Here is a 15,391-nt window from a genome sequence, read left to right as displayed (position 1 = left end):
ACCCTCCCCTAATTTTTCAACAATTACAAATTTTAATCAGCACTCCGTCACAGCCATTCTCATTTTCAAATGATTCTTTCATGATCCGAAAATATCTCTTAAAATAGATTTTCATAAGAGGAATCACTAATTATGTTGTACTTGAGTGATTTTTTGTGTCCACAAGCAATTGCATATGTGAGCTGTCAGGCAATGAGCGGTATTGGCCTCAAACTGAGCGATATTAGTCACACTGGCTCAACGGTATTAGCGACATCGACCGAATTTGAGAAAACATTCTCTAATTATTAATTAAATAATGAAAAAAGTAGATTATTCGATGTCAAATGATGTAAAAAAGAACTACAAAGCGATTGATCATACTTTTATGTGATGATAATGCTATTGTCATAGTGAAAAACCTTCCGTACTGGTGCATAAAAATCACATTTAAAGTGGCGAAAAAACGAAAATTTTCATGAGAATTACATCCTAATAGTAGAGTTCTCAAATTGAGTACGAGACAGTGCGGGAAAAGTGAGTGGTTGTGGAGAAAATCAGGTGAGGGGTATTGGCTCCTGAGCGGTACAGGCATCGTCTCTCCTATGTGGAACGAAAACTCCCCACAGAATTAGTTACTTGGGCCAATAGGACCAGATCAAATCACTCCCATATCTGAATAAATCATTGCACAGATTAAATATTGTAAGTTGCCCGGAATGCAGTTGTAGAGGTAACTCTGAGACACAAGATATAGATCACGTCCTCTGGTATTGTCCCCTCTAGTTTAAGGGAAGAGAACAAATGGGTCGTTGAGTCAATAAATTGATTCAACGTCGCTGTCCCAGACCATTCACCATAAATCCATTCCTGGCATTTAAGAATTTGAAACCCTTATAAATAATGCACCGATTTGTTAAAAGTAATGGCATTAGAATTTAGGCTACACCTCCTGCTCGCTCCGCTCGCCAACCCTCATATGACCTACAGATGACTCCCATGATCCCTATTCTGACCTTTCTGACCCTTAATCTAACCTTCGTAACCCTTATTATACCCCTCGTGACCCTTATAGTTTATAGTTGTAAAAAAATGAATTACCAACCAGTTTTTGAAATTCACCAAATAATTTTCTCCGTGCAGGGCCGATAAACCGTGATGTTACTCTCGCTTCGCTCGGTTAGATCGCGATTTTCGGACCCGATGCATTGTATATCACGCGGTGATGAAACTATTATCTGACTCATGTGATTATAATCCTCGCCTACGGCTCGAGTTATAAAGTAACATTCGTAGCCGTAGGCGAGGATTATAATCCCACGAGTCAAATAATACTTTTATCGCCTGATGACATAATATCGTCACAAGGCCGAAATAACTATTTTCGTCGCCAGGTCGAAAAAAACTTTTCTGACGAGTGTGAAGGTTGCAAACCGAGGCAAAGCCCCGGACTGCAATAACACGAGTCAGAAAAGTTGTTTTTGATCAACATAATTGACGAACTTAAGTGACGAACATAATTTTTGTGGAGGCAATGAATATTGCTCTCCAACACACCAATAAGGATATACATATTTTTTCAGATTGCCTGAGTGCATTGCAAGCTCTCAACTGTTCTCATCTGAACATCAGGACTAATGATTATTCACACCAAATCAAAAGTAAATTCAATGAATTTCGCATCGCAGCGAACGAAAGCTAAAGCGTATGTTTTCATTGGATAGCATCCTTTTCGAAATGAGATAATATTCTTTCAAAGAGAAGAATACTTTGACAGAAGGAAAAGATGATATTGCTTTCCTTCGAACTCAACGCGATTAGTGCACATGCTTTCGGGTCTCCGTTCAAGCCAATTTTCATAATCCAACTCATCTCCCAAAAATTTTAACTCTAGAAAGTAAGGGATGAAAGTTAGGGACGTGAATGAGTAAAAATGCAGTATTTAATTGTTAGGAATCACTTGGTTTTATTGAATTTTAAAATATTAAAATTCAAGAGAAAAAAAAGACCACTTGGCAATAAATCTACAATCTGTAGAAAGGTACATACAGGACATGAGCGCTATTCAAGCGCACGCACTTTACTTCATATAATCATATAATCTATTAGTCAATATAATATATCCATATAATTTCTTGTCGAGAAGATCGTAAGAGCCTTAGATCTCGTTGGGATTAAAACTAATATCTTATGCGCAAATTCATTCTTTTTAAAAATAACAAAACCGTCACCGACGGCTTTCACTGACTTAACATCATCAATTATGTACAACGGAGCTTTGACAATTACCCTAATTTTATCCTATGTTTTCCCTCAAGAAAATTAAAAAAAGCAGTTGAAGTTTTTGTACTTGGCGTCAGTCAACGAATAACTGGAAGCATGATTTTGCATTGAATTTAGCTGTTTCCAAAATAATAGTAATCCTATTTCACCCAATCGTAAATCCTACAAAGCTCATAAAACATACTCCAAAAGTTCAGTTATCAATTAATTTTAATATTACATCACAAATCCCCTCCACTTTCCTCAGATTCTTTAGAAACACATGATCCCAATTCCAAAGAATTAAAAAGAAAATTCATTTATTGTCTTCAGATTCTCTCACCCTGCCCTAAAAACTATTGTCAAAACATCCCCTTAACTAAATTCGAGAAAAATCTTAACCCTAACAGCAAGATTGGCGAAGTCATTGAGCATTGTGATCTTGCGTCGGCCTAGGACACCAGTTCCCCCGACCTTGAAAACCAAAAGACCCGAACCCTATTCATCCTTCTTCTTCCTCAGCTTGCCCTCCGTCTGGATCGTCCTGGAGACCATGTCAACACAGGTGCCAAGGGCCGAGCTCGTCGTCTCCTCTCCCTCCGGGGTGTTGGCTATTTTGCTCAGGGTCATGATATAGCTGCACGCAATCCTCAGAACCGACAATTTCGAAAGCTTCTGATTATGAGAATAAGCTGGGATGGATTTTCTAAGAGTATCGAAAGCAGCTGAGATGGTGTGAACTCTCGTTCTTTCCCTGGCATTGGCCTCTATCCTCCTCTCCCTTGTCATGTTCTTATAGTTTCTCTGTTGACCATTCTGATGATTTCTCTGATCACCCCCCCTCTGACTGCCATCCCTGGAGCTATCCGAGAAAGTTGGCTCCACCATGCTGAACGTCGAACTGCGCTCGAAGCTTCCGTTGACAGCTGGATGTGCCGGCACTCTCGGAGGTTCTCCCCTCAAAACCAACGCCAAAGGTTCCTCCTGCAGTCTGAGAGGTGCTGGAGGAGGTGGAGGTGGCGGGGGTGGCTGGAACCTCTGCCTCTCCCGACTCTGTGAAGACGCGACAGAAGAACTTGATGTCTGGGATGAAACAGGCGATGTTGTTCTTCTCGCTTCGGACTCCTGGAGTCTTGCAAGCACCTCCTCCTGGATTCTCGCTTCGTGCTGCCTCTGTGCCTCCTCCGCACGTCTCCTCGCCTCCTCCTGCCGCCATCTCTCCTCTTGAATCCTTAGGTCAGTCGTCAGGAACTTCTCAGACGTTTTGCGAGAGGTTTCGCAGGGCTTCGAGGATGATTGGGTTTTGGATTCTGTCGGCTTGGCCGGACTGCTCCATGGACGGAAAGGCGATGGGGATGGCGTGTTTGGGGGCCTTGACTCCTCGTCGACGACTGCTGACGACTCCTGGATGAGGTCGAAACGACGCTTCTTCAGGGGAGCTGTCGACTGCTCTTGGAGCTTTCGAGGTTCCGCTAATTTTCGCTTGTTCCTCAAGGAGATCGGGGAGATCTGGACTTCCACGCTGTCTTCAGAGGCACTTGGTGAGTGGAGACCTGACATGTCGTCCTCGTCACCACCGCTGCAGAAACCTGCGTCGCGTTCTGTGCCCGCCATTACACCTGCTGTAATCAGAAAAGGAGAACGCGAAGATTAGTCGTCATGTCTTCAGGATGTTCCTGTTTTAAATTGGTTGGTTCATGGTGTTCATGATGAGTTGATGAACAGTGGATGGTGAGTTGAGAAGTTAATCAAGTAAAGACACTCGTCACGCGTTAATTAACAACTGGAATTAATGGCCTTCGTACTGCACAGAGTGATTTGCAATGTTTTCATCGGTCTTCTAATGGTCTTTTTATACTTGGACAGTTTTTATTGTTAAAACCGCATGAATCTACTTTTAATACTCGTTTCAACATTACTCGCCAGTGATTCAAGTGACGCGTCTCTAAAGCCCCGTCATCCAGCTGCCACCATCTGGCGATTGCCCAGGTTGGGGCGTGATTTATTATTCAACAACAAGGCTCAACCACTGTTCAATTGGAAATTATTCTCTCGAAAATAACAACACCACAGGTTCAGTTTTTAGATCGTTGGACTGAAAAAGTCACTCTCAATTATTTGAAATAATTTTTTTGATTCATAATGAATTATGTTGTTTAGCCAGGAGAATATTTATCGATTTTCCAATTATAAAGTACTAAACATGGATTTTTAGAATAGAAATTTGTAAAGTTTAACCCAACGTTTTAACGATAAATAATTGGCTCTCGGAAGGGTAACCAGTAACGTAACGTCTGATCGATAGTCGCAACAATAATTTATCGCTCCGATCCACCGACGGTAGCGTACGTATATGGCGTTGTCGCAGCCGCTTCAGGTTTCTCGATTACAGATTGCCCTCTTTTCCCCTCTCACTCGTGTCGTTTATTTTTCACTCTGAATACTCATTCCTTATTCCTCTTTTGCCCGTCTCATTCGTACATTTTTCTCATCCCCCTTCGCGGCTACTGCAGTTAACAACTGAGACGAGCCACATGGCGCTGGCGCCGGTTGCTAATCCGAGACCAAGTTTTTTTAAACCTATTTTTAGTGTTTTTACTCGAGTTGCGGAGGGTGATACCAAAGTTTTCTGCACTGTGAACCTAGGAATCGTTGCGTTATCACAGGCAGACCGATAAAATTATTGAGAGTTGTAATTCTATCACGACGCGGACGTTTTATTTTAGTGCAGGAGGAGAGGNGGGGGGGGGGGGGGGGGGGGGGGGGGTTATTGAAGGGGGAAAACGTGATTGGAGCACAAGGAATAAGATTTTCGGAATATTTTAAGGGAAATGTTTGTAGAGATTATAAAACGTGATAGGTTTTTTCAGAGATTCTTCTTACACGCGTGACTTTTTTTTCATCGGATCTTTAGTTTTTATTGAAATGACAGAATTTACCGAGGGGGAGAAATTTTTTTGAATATTTTTCCTTTCGAATGCAAGCTTTGTAATCGTTCATTTTGACGATCTTCTAATTTTGCATGAAATGACTTGGAATGTCATGAAACGTGAAGATATGATGCTTTTAGAAAATATATGTATGTATTTCCGGATATGTGCGAATTTTTCAGAAAATTTGTATAAATCTTCACAGAAGAAGAACTGAAGTGGAAGCTAAAAATCTGAAATTATTGGGGCGTTCTCGAATACGCGTAAAACTTGGAATAAACATCTGAGATTCTGACTACTAAACAGTATTATTGATTCACACTTGTGTATAAAATTTTATGTCGATCGATTCAATACATCCTGGTATAGAGCAATTCATCCAAAAATATTTTTTTCTGAAAAGTCACACAACGTCATTTAATCGATTATTTTCCTCTCAGGACTTATTCTCGACTTGTTTCGGTATTTAAAGGAAAATCGGGCTTACACAAATTATAAAAAATTACTCGATTTTTTTCTCAGGGATTTTTTCAACTATGATTACTTGATACGAATTTGAATTTGTTTTCTATTATTTTTCAAGTATTAGAAAAAATTACCCTTTTGATTTTTATTTCTGCAAACTTTGAAATTCGACTAGAATTCGAATTTTTCCGAATTCTGAAGAAAAAAATGCATTCAAAGTGTTGATTAACAAATTATCGAAACATTGCGTAAGATTGTTTACAATTTGTGATTATGTATCGATTGAAAATCCCACGGTAACTAATCTCGATTGCGTTTCTCACATTAATTATGCGTCGTATGTACATTGCAGATAACACTCGTGCGAATAAAATACTTGATTTTGCCGGAGTTGTAGATCGGCAGAAAACTGGTCTGGTTATATTTTGTTGGTTCAACTTTTTCCTTATCATACAGTAAATATCACTTGAGTGAAGTGAGCGTGAGACCGTGGACTTTGGCGCGATGATTTTGGTCACGCAGACTAATTAATTAGTTTCGAAAAAAAACATTGAAAACAGAGGGAAAACAAATCGTGTCATTCCCTTTTTTGAGGGCCAGGGGTATCAAGGATAAGCGGATTTCGTGTGTAATGAAATCTGAGGTGAAGGCACGACTCGAGAGATTTGCACCTGGTCCCCATTTGGAGCTGTTTGAGATGGCGGGAGTCGCGAAAAACTCGAGCTAATAATAAGAAAAATGATAACAGGAATGAAACACCTGGCAACCCTGAGCTTTATCGCACCATGTGGGAAGATAACCAGTGCGGATGTGTAAACTCATGTATCGAACATCTGCTTCGGTACATAATTGTATTTTTGCGTGAATAAAAATCGCAAAGTGGCGAAAATTGAGAACGATTAGTTTTTCACGAATGAAAATGTCTATAAACCTCTCTTCAAAAGGTGTGTTTCTCACATCTTTCGCTCAAGACCAAACAAATTTCAAAATAGGAGGAAATTGCTTTCCGAATTTCTCAATTGAACACAATTTTCCAATTTATTTCAAGTAGTATAAACGTAACTTGATTTTTGAAGGGTACAATTTCAAATAAATGATGAACGAAAGTTTATATGAATAGAAACATTCTGGTTGAGTTTGTGTTCAATAGACAATCTAGTATTATTGATAATAATTTGTCTAAAAGGGCAAGAATAACAGTCTTATGAGAAAATCAACTTTTCGAAGGGAGAAGATGAAAATTTAGAAAAAATCTCGAAAAATTAGGAAAAAATAAAACTAAATAATAACAAATTTGAGAATTCGGTAAAGGATAGATGGGTTTTGTAACGTATAACACTCGGAATTAATATATATCGAATTAGATTTATTCACAGCAAACGTAACTTTGGTTTACACCATGAGAGAAGAACGAGAGTGAGCTCTGGCGACAACGATATAAATCATCTGATCGAGGATGTCCGAATTATTACGAATCGTCGCGAGGATGTCCTGCGACAAGGACAGCGATCTATCAGCTGATACGTGTCGCGGTAAGGTATTCGGTTGTTAAGCCAAGCTTGAACACAATACATTCAATTAATCGGAAATAAATACATAAGTAGCTTCGCTACAAAAAAAATGAAAAAAAAAATAATGAAAATCATCAGGATCAAACTCGTGCAATAAATAATTTATGTCTCTGCGTGCCCGATATAGCGTGTTATGTCGAAACACCCTAGTCAAATGAGCGACGATTGTTTGAAAAAATATTTGAGAAAAGAATCTGATGAATTAATTTCTTGCATTCATCAAAGTTAGAATTCATGGGGAAATTGACCTATGATCAATCTTTTTTTTTTATTTTTTGAATATATTTTTTCTCATTACACTCAACTGAAGATTATTCATACTACTCTAAATGTAAAAATTCATTCGATAGAATGAAGAAAAGTCTTTTTTTCGGGGAACGAATCAACCCTACGATATCTAAAGTGCAATATGTCACTGATGCTCAACATCCGACATGTCGATGCCACAGAAACGTGATCGGTATTGAGGTCTAGGAGGTCACCGACAGGCGCCACCAAGGCACATCGATCTTCTCCATTCGTAAACATCATCGAGTCCCTCAGTTGCGCATCACCACGGTCTCCACTCGAGGCCACGAGTCTCTCGTACAAGCGATGATAATAAAAATAAAATAACACGATACACATATGGAGACGTTTTATCTTTCATTCAGAAGATGCAGTCGATCGGTGAAAGATCAAATTCGTGGCTCGTGTTATTGACATGCACTATCAATCTCCGAGTTTATTGCGGTGGAATCCTTGTCACCCAGGTCAAGTATCTTATCGTTGAAAAAAAAAGTGGATTTCACAATACGACGAATTTCTCGAAGCCATTGCCTCCAGAAATAAAGCAAATATTTTCATTTTCCGTTTCTTTATTTATTTACTCATTTTTCTTTTCTTCGAGCGAAATCGTTTTGATAACGAATGCTTCCAGGGAAAAATAATAACAGACTTTCTTCGTTGGAAATTTCATCAGCTACAAAAAAGGTCCTTAACATTTAGACGTGAATAAAAGACGTCGAATCCAGGAAATTATCTTCTATTTTGTTTAAACTTTCAATCAACCGTACATGCACTCTAGAATTTTGTCATTTACAATTTGATAAATCAGATACTAATGGATGAATAATTGTTGTTCATTTTTTACTGCAATGGAGCAATACGTCAGACACGTGCGGTAGCGCGAAAATTCCGCGTCGGAGGCAGTTGTTCAAACACGAGTGAGTTGAGTGTGCAATACAGTTCTGGATGGCTGAAGGGGTGCGGGAGGTTGATCGAAAATAACCTACGGGACATCTGTACAAACTGAGGGGCATCGACGCAGAGGAAATTAAGATTATCTCACCGGTTTAACAAAATCATCGCTAAGTTGATTGCAGCAAATAATAAAAGTTGATATCTTGATTTTTGGGAAAGCTAGAGGGATTGCAAACTCTTTTATGAAACGGGAATGTATCGAAAACTTTGTCCGAATGAGTTTGTATGTTGTGATTGATTTAGGTAGACGGCATCGAAACGAATATTTTGAAAACAAAAAAAATCGAAATCGGTCCAATAGTTTTGAAGATATTTGCGGAAAACGATTTAAAAACGAATCGCTTTTTCTCAAAAACTATTGGATCGATCGGGCTGAAATTTTGCACAGAGTTAGTCCTCATTAAGACCTATAATCTACCAAAGTTTCAGATTTTTTGGAATTACTTTAGCCACTTAATTACTCAATTTTCTAAAATTTGATCACCGGAAGGTGGCGGTGGACATGTTCACGCGAGTTTTTTAAAATGAAAAACAGAAAAAAAATTGAACGATTACAATAGTTCCATTCGAAAGCAAAAATCACAAAAAGAATTCATAAAAAACAAATTAGAATCCTTCGAAAAACCCTAATGTTTCGAAAGTTATTTTTCTTGCAAAAAAAATATTTCAACTTTTTAACTATTCAATAATCCTTTCATCTCGCAACTTTCAAACTGTTTCTACGCAATGGTTCCCCGAAACTGCTAGGTCGAAAGATCAACCGGATTTGGTCATGGCCAATATATAATTTAGAATAGAAAGAAAAAAGGAAAAATGTAAATTATTGAAAAAAAATGCATATTCAAAAGCGGAAGTGAACACCTGTGTCCGGAGACACGTAAAAATGATGCGGATAGAATCGGCGCTGGCCAGATGGTATATGTTTTTTTTTAAACGACAGGAGAGACGACGCCGATGGGTATTCGTTGGTAAGCACGTGCTGGGGAATCATCTTTTTTATATGTGGAGATGTGTGTAACGTGGGGAGGCGAGTGGGCGAACGAGTATAAAAGTGAGACGGTCACCAGCTGTGCCAAAGATGAGACGAGACACCTACGTGATACACAGATTTTGTTTTTTTGTGTTATTAAATTTTTTTATCGATTAAAAAAAAATTATATCCATGCGTCTGACGTGATATGGCGGAAAAAATTTAGTTTCTTGAATTGACTTGAAAAAAACCAATCGATGAGTTGTATAAAAATTGCATTTTTGGACTTTTTGGATTGGAAGCGTTTGGATTTTTATTCCATTGTCGATTATTTTTTTGTGATTTTTGAAAAAGTGGCGCCATAAGACTCTCTGTGTTGATGACACATTTTTCATATTTTCTCCTCAACAATCTACGTGGTTCGATGTTTTGGGATTTCGGGAGGATATTTGTAATCACTCAAAGAATATATTTTCAAAATTTTAGCTTTGCAGTCGATTCCCTTCAACTCCCATATACTTACTACGGAAGTTCCTTAAATATTTTAGAAATGCTAAGATTTTGGAAAAATCCCTGATTCTCTGTTATTTTCTGTATTATTCTCTGGAAAATCCTGGGCATTTCCAAAAGATTCTAAAAATCTTCAGAAAATTCTGCTAATTAATGAATTAATAATTAAAAAATCGATTTACGAAATTGAAATATAAATAATGAATGGTCTCTCCAACAATTGTAAGTGAATGAAAATTATTCCAGTTCAAGAAGTTTAAGATTTGAATACCCGTGATTCAATGTAAATGACCCAATCCAGGAAGTGTTAACCCCATTTACGTACATTGTAGCTGGGTATACTAACGATAGGACAATTGAAATAATTCGTTGATACTTTAAAATTCATACGTACATCTACAATTTGCTGAGCTACCTTGAAAATAACGTCCGGATGGGTATCCTATTGACTCACTGATATCGATGCGTAATAAACTATAAACAGAGGCAGTAAATATGAATTACGCGTTTACTTATTCCCCTGATAAATTATCGATAACAACGAAACATTTTTTTTTAGTATTAAAATGAAAACAGAGTTGGAGTACAAATGCGACGCTAAATTCCCCAGTCACGATGCTCCCTCGTGTATTCGCCAGATTTGCACGAGCCAATTGAGTTATCAGATGTAATTGACCCGAGAAATGATGAAAATAATCTGGGAAATTCGATAAACCATATTTATATGGATGAAACAATCGTTGAAGCTAGAATGTCTGAATGCAATTTACAATTTTCCAGGTATCTTGGGAAGGAAAAATTTTAGGGAAAAACTTTACAGAAAGTTTTTTGTAGACCATTTAATTCTTTATAAAAAATGTTTCCTAACATTTTTCTTTAATCGCATTAGTTTTGGGGATATTTACAAAAAAAGCCAATACAGTTTGTTCATTTCTCAATATTTTCGCGACTAAAATGAAAAATGTTTATTAATTATCTCCGAGAAATATCTTTGAAAGTTGAATAATAATTAGATCACGTCAGCACTCATTTCTTCACAACAAGAATGAGAAAATTATCTTTCATTTGCCACGCTATCATCTCTACAGAAATTTATCAAATGATCTTTAATGTCGGAAATGAAGTTATTTACAAAAAGTATCGTTTGACATTTTTCGCAAAACAATCAATAAGTATTCTCCGACGAAAGATATCACCAATCTCTCATAATTAATTGACGCGACTCCTTAACAAATCGATTCCAACAAATTATCATATGAAATAACAAGTTTACACTCGATGAGACAGGTGCTTATCTGTCGTTGAAGACCATCCGTTCACCGACTAGATTTCAGGGGTAGATAATCACCTGCGGAAGTACGGTGAGTAATAAACCATCAGGGGTGAGCTTTCAACCTGTTGCGAGTGTTGATTTTCTTCCCCTATCGGTGGAAACAATCGACGACTCATCAAGACAATTTTCGAAGGAAATAACGATTTTTTTGCTTCTGAACGGAAGATTTGTAATCACTCACATTTAAGCTTCTAATTTATTGAGTCAGGCTAACTAAATTTAGTAAATTTGGTCTAAATGAAGCCTGAATATGCGAATAGTAAAATAATAATTAAAAAAGAGAATTAATTTGAAAGAAAATTGCTAATTTACTTTAAAAAATACCACTGTCTACTTTTATTGCTTTTTTTCATTAATCGAATCGACTTTTGCCTCCACAAAGGAGTGAAAAAACACTTAATTAAGGTTAAATTTGAATGGATTACACATAATGCTGACGGTGAGTCAGATCCCAGGTGGATTGTGCGGGTAAAATAAATAAAGAAGAGGGACCACAGGTGGGCGTTTACAACTCTCAGGGACGCCTTCGGGAATATCCCCGAGTTGAGATGGGGCCACTATTCCAACCTGGACGTTCTCACAATGGGATATCGCTTACACCCGTAGGGAATGCATCCAAATCTTTGGGTAACGCCTTAAATATGCGAAATAATACAAGCACAGGATTTTTTTACATTTTTGCATTTTTTCGTCGAAAAATAAATATTAAAAAATCATTATAATTTTTGTGATATTCTTGGGCCTTCAGGAAGACGTCATTATGGATAGTTTCTCAATAATTTTTTTCTGTCATATTAAACATTAAAGCAACAAAAAATCACGAATTATCACTTTTTTAGAGAGAAAAAATAAAAAGAATTGATTTATTAATTTCAAATGTTTTAAGAACTTTCAAAGAGCTTAATTATCATCTTGCATTATAGATGATCATATGTGAACATTATTCATTGATGGTTTGTTCGATTAGTCACAGCGGAAATGAGAAAACCATGTTGAATACCACGAGTCGCGTATTAAAAATGTATTCATTGATAAATATGAACTTGAAAAGGCTGACAATTATCGCCCGTAATCATCCCAATACGTATGAATAAGTCTTTTCAATGATTTTTTTTTATTTCCGCAAAAAAACTTTAAAAAATCCGTAAATCGCGATTTTCACTCATTATTGCCAAATAAAAACGGCAAAAAATATATTAGGTTCCAATGTTTCGAGGTCATTCAAATGAACCAATTATCACTGCTAATCGTAAAAAAGCAAAAAAAAATCATGAGTGATTTTATCTATTTTCATTGAAGAAACAAGCAGGGCTTGGAGCTTATCCGACAAAAGGTATGTGACTCTTACTTTTTGCGTTATTAGTCTCTTTCTGTTTTTTTTATTTCTACCAATTTCATTGGAAGTAAGTTTCCGAATGGATCCGTAGCGATTCTCACATGCTACTGAGCGTCTACAGGAAAAGATTCAACTTTTTAATGAAATAGATTTATACAAAAGGTTAAATATCTCCGAAACTGCTTAGCTGGTTGCGCCTATCCAAAATACCAACCTTTAACCAACTTGATATCTCCATTTTTTCTCAAGTTATCGTGCGCACAAGAATGACAGAATTTTAAAAACGAGAAAACGCGGATTTCTCGGAAACTTTGTATGAACGGATATATATAATTTGATTGATTCAGATAGTGCCTGCCCAGACGAGTATTTTGAAAAAAAAGATTTTGAAATCGGTGCAGTAGTTTCTGAGATTTTTTTTTATTGTAGCATCAACCCTGATGGGTTATTTATAAAACAAAAAAAATAGTACAAATTATCTTTTGTCTAATACTAACTACTTGTTACAAAATATCTTTTGTCTAATACTAACTACTTGGGTCTAGGTAAACTTTTAACATTCAGATTTTTATCCTACATCTTTTAACAAATTGATGAATGATTTTCAGTGGTTCTAAATTTTTGGCTACTAGGAATGCAGGTATGGCGAATGGTCTGGGACAGTTTCTGAGATAGTGACGAAAAACGAAATTTAAAAAAGTTTTTATATCCCAGGAACTACTGGACCGATCGGGCTGAAACAGCGCGCCAAAGTTGAGCTCAATAATAGCTACAATGAGCCAAAATTTCAGATTTTTACCTACAAATTTCACCGTATTTATATTGAATTCTAAAAATTAATCACCAAAACCCCAAGTTGTCACATACACCCAGACATGACCCTAAAAACATCGTCTTCACATTTCATAACTTTCTAGACCATCGGCAATCAAAATTAGAAAATCGAGAAATTGGTCAAAAACAAGGTTTCCATTAGAAGCGAAAATTGGCCCATAATTTTTGAATATTTTGAAATCATTTAAAGAACTCAATTGTCACCTCTAATGATTTCAAAACGAGCAAACAATATTGTTAACGATTCATTCTATTTTCATCGAACAAAAAAACAAACGACTTTGGATTTTTCGCCGTGGAAAGGAGGAAAAAAGCGATGAAATAACATGACTCGGATGTCAAAGGGTCGTCTGTGTTGGGCTTTTGCTGAGACTCGCGTCTTCTCTCCCGCGCGTTATAACCGTCTGGGACTGCGACCCACGCTGGCGCCATTTAGCCTCCTCCATCCTTATTCAATGAGAGAACCCAACACTGGCCTCACTGTTTATTCCCGATCGCCTTTTCCTCTCTACCTTCGATTCGACGGTTTTACTGCATACATATAACACAAATACATGTAAGAAATTCCAAAGTCCCGACCGACTGGCGCCTCTTGTAACAATAATTATCATTCCCTCGTGTTGGCCTGCATTCTGTTTCATTCTCTTCTCCTTAATTCTGTATTATTTTTTTCATTTTTATTGAGAGTTATCAATCGCAGTCATTGAATTATCGGTCCTCGGGGGCTTTACCATATTTGAATGACTGAGGTAAGCATCAAGGGAAATTACCGACTGGCGCCGGGATTATTGCAAAAATACGGTGACTCAATTATTTCTCTCAGACATCTGGCGAGAATTAGTGAAAAAGGATTATTTCTCGGAGATCATGTTATTGTGGGGTATTTCAGACTACCAAAAAGATCTTTGACATTTTCCTCGCTATTCACTAGTCTTCAAAATATTTGAAAAATAAGAATCTATCGCAAGAAATACTTCGTAAATTTTTATGAAGTGGGTAGGTTCAGCGGAAAATTTCAGATCATTTCCTGCAGAGAATTGGAATATTTTGTCGTAAATCAGTAATTTTTTTCATTTAATTCCTCTTTCAGAAAGTAACTCCCAAATATTTCTGCAGCGGCTAGACTTATGAAAAATATCAGTAGAAATTGTCTGTCCAAAATTTCCAGATTTCGAAAAAAGACTTGTAAAATTTTACTCAAAATTGACTCATTTTCAAGATATCCTCTGAACTTTTGGAGTCATTTAGCTCATCTACTCCGATTTACAATTCCATCTCAATCGCTCTTAAATAATCAAATCACCACTGCACCCCCGAAAAACTCGAGCCCTCAACAAACATTTTCAGTCATAAATTACCTTTCATAAACGCCGAGAACTCGCAGCTACTCTCAACCACGTGGCCGCTCATCGCATCAAAATCCAAAGCACACGTCACCTCAATCCTCACAGAACAACCTCCACCCTCAGACTTCACTCACTCCAAAAAAATCCACAACTCCATAAACTCGAAAGCCCCTCAAAAAAAATATATCACAAAAATATCCACAAGTCTGAATTAATCCAGTTTGGCTCCACAAATCCTCTCGTCCGATCACAGAATTCTCCACAAACTCGAAAAAAGTGTTTCAAAAATCCTCAAAACACTGCAATTCAAAATACTCCTCCAAAATCTCGGACTGTCGTCGCAACTCTGATCAAAATTTCTCGTCGATGCGTTCTCGTTGGCGCACCGCAGAGGACTGAACCTCCAGAGCCACTCTTCGGAGCTGACTCGTGCAAGTGCTCAATGGGGGTGGGGGTAAAAGCTGTATTAGTGGTGGGGGGCGTAGGGCAGAAGCAACTTGAGGCACGATTCACTGGGTCTGTGGGTTGTGTTAGTGTCTGCGTACTTTGGGGAACAGCCAGGTCCCATCGAGGGTGTCCATCCCCTCCCCCTACTTTCGCCCCCTACCCCCCC

The 15,391-nt window shown here is 37.6% G+C and overlaps 1 protein-coding gene across 1 annotated transcript; it reads right to left on the bottom strand.

Moving 5' to 3' along the window:
* Positions 1-1,920: 1,920 nt before the first annotated feature.
* Positions 1,921-15,165, bottom strand: LOC107039136 (serine/arginine repetitive matrix protein 1). Its single transcript, XM_015258607.2, has 2 exons — positions 14,791-15,165; positions 1,921-3,863 (listed from the first exon to the last, which is right to left on the bottom strand). Exons 1-2 carry the CDS (start codon positions 14,840-14,842, stop codon positions 2,740-2,742), a joined length of 1,176 nt encoding a protein of 391 aa, XP_015114093.1. The 5' UTR covers positions 14,843-15,165; the 3' UTR covers positions 1,921-2,739.
* Between the last annotated feature and the right edge of the window lie 226 nt (positions 15,166-15,391).

The sequence above is a fragment of the Diachasma alloeum genome, unplaced genomic scaffold (assembly GCF_001412515.2).
Source record: "Diachasma alloeum isolate Michigan unplaced genomic scaffold, Dall2.0 Dall_scaffold_00294, whole genome shotgun sequence".
NCBI classification, from domain to species: Eukaryota; Metazoa; Arthropoda; class Insecta; order Hymenoptera; family Braconidae; genus Diachasma; species Diachasma alloeum.
The sequence above is the reverse complement of the archived record's forward strand: the minus strand, read 5'-3'. Positions and strand labels throughout refer to the sequence as shown.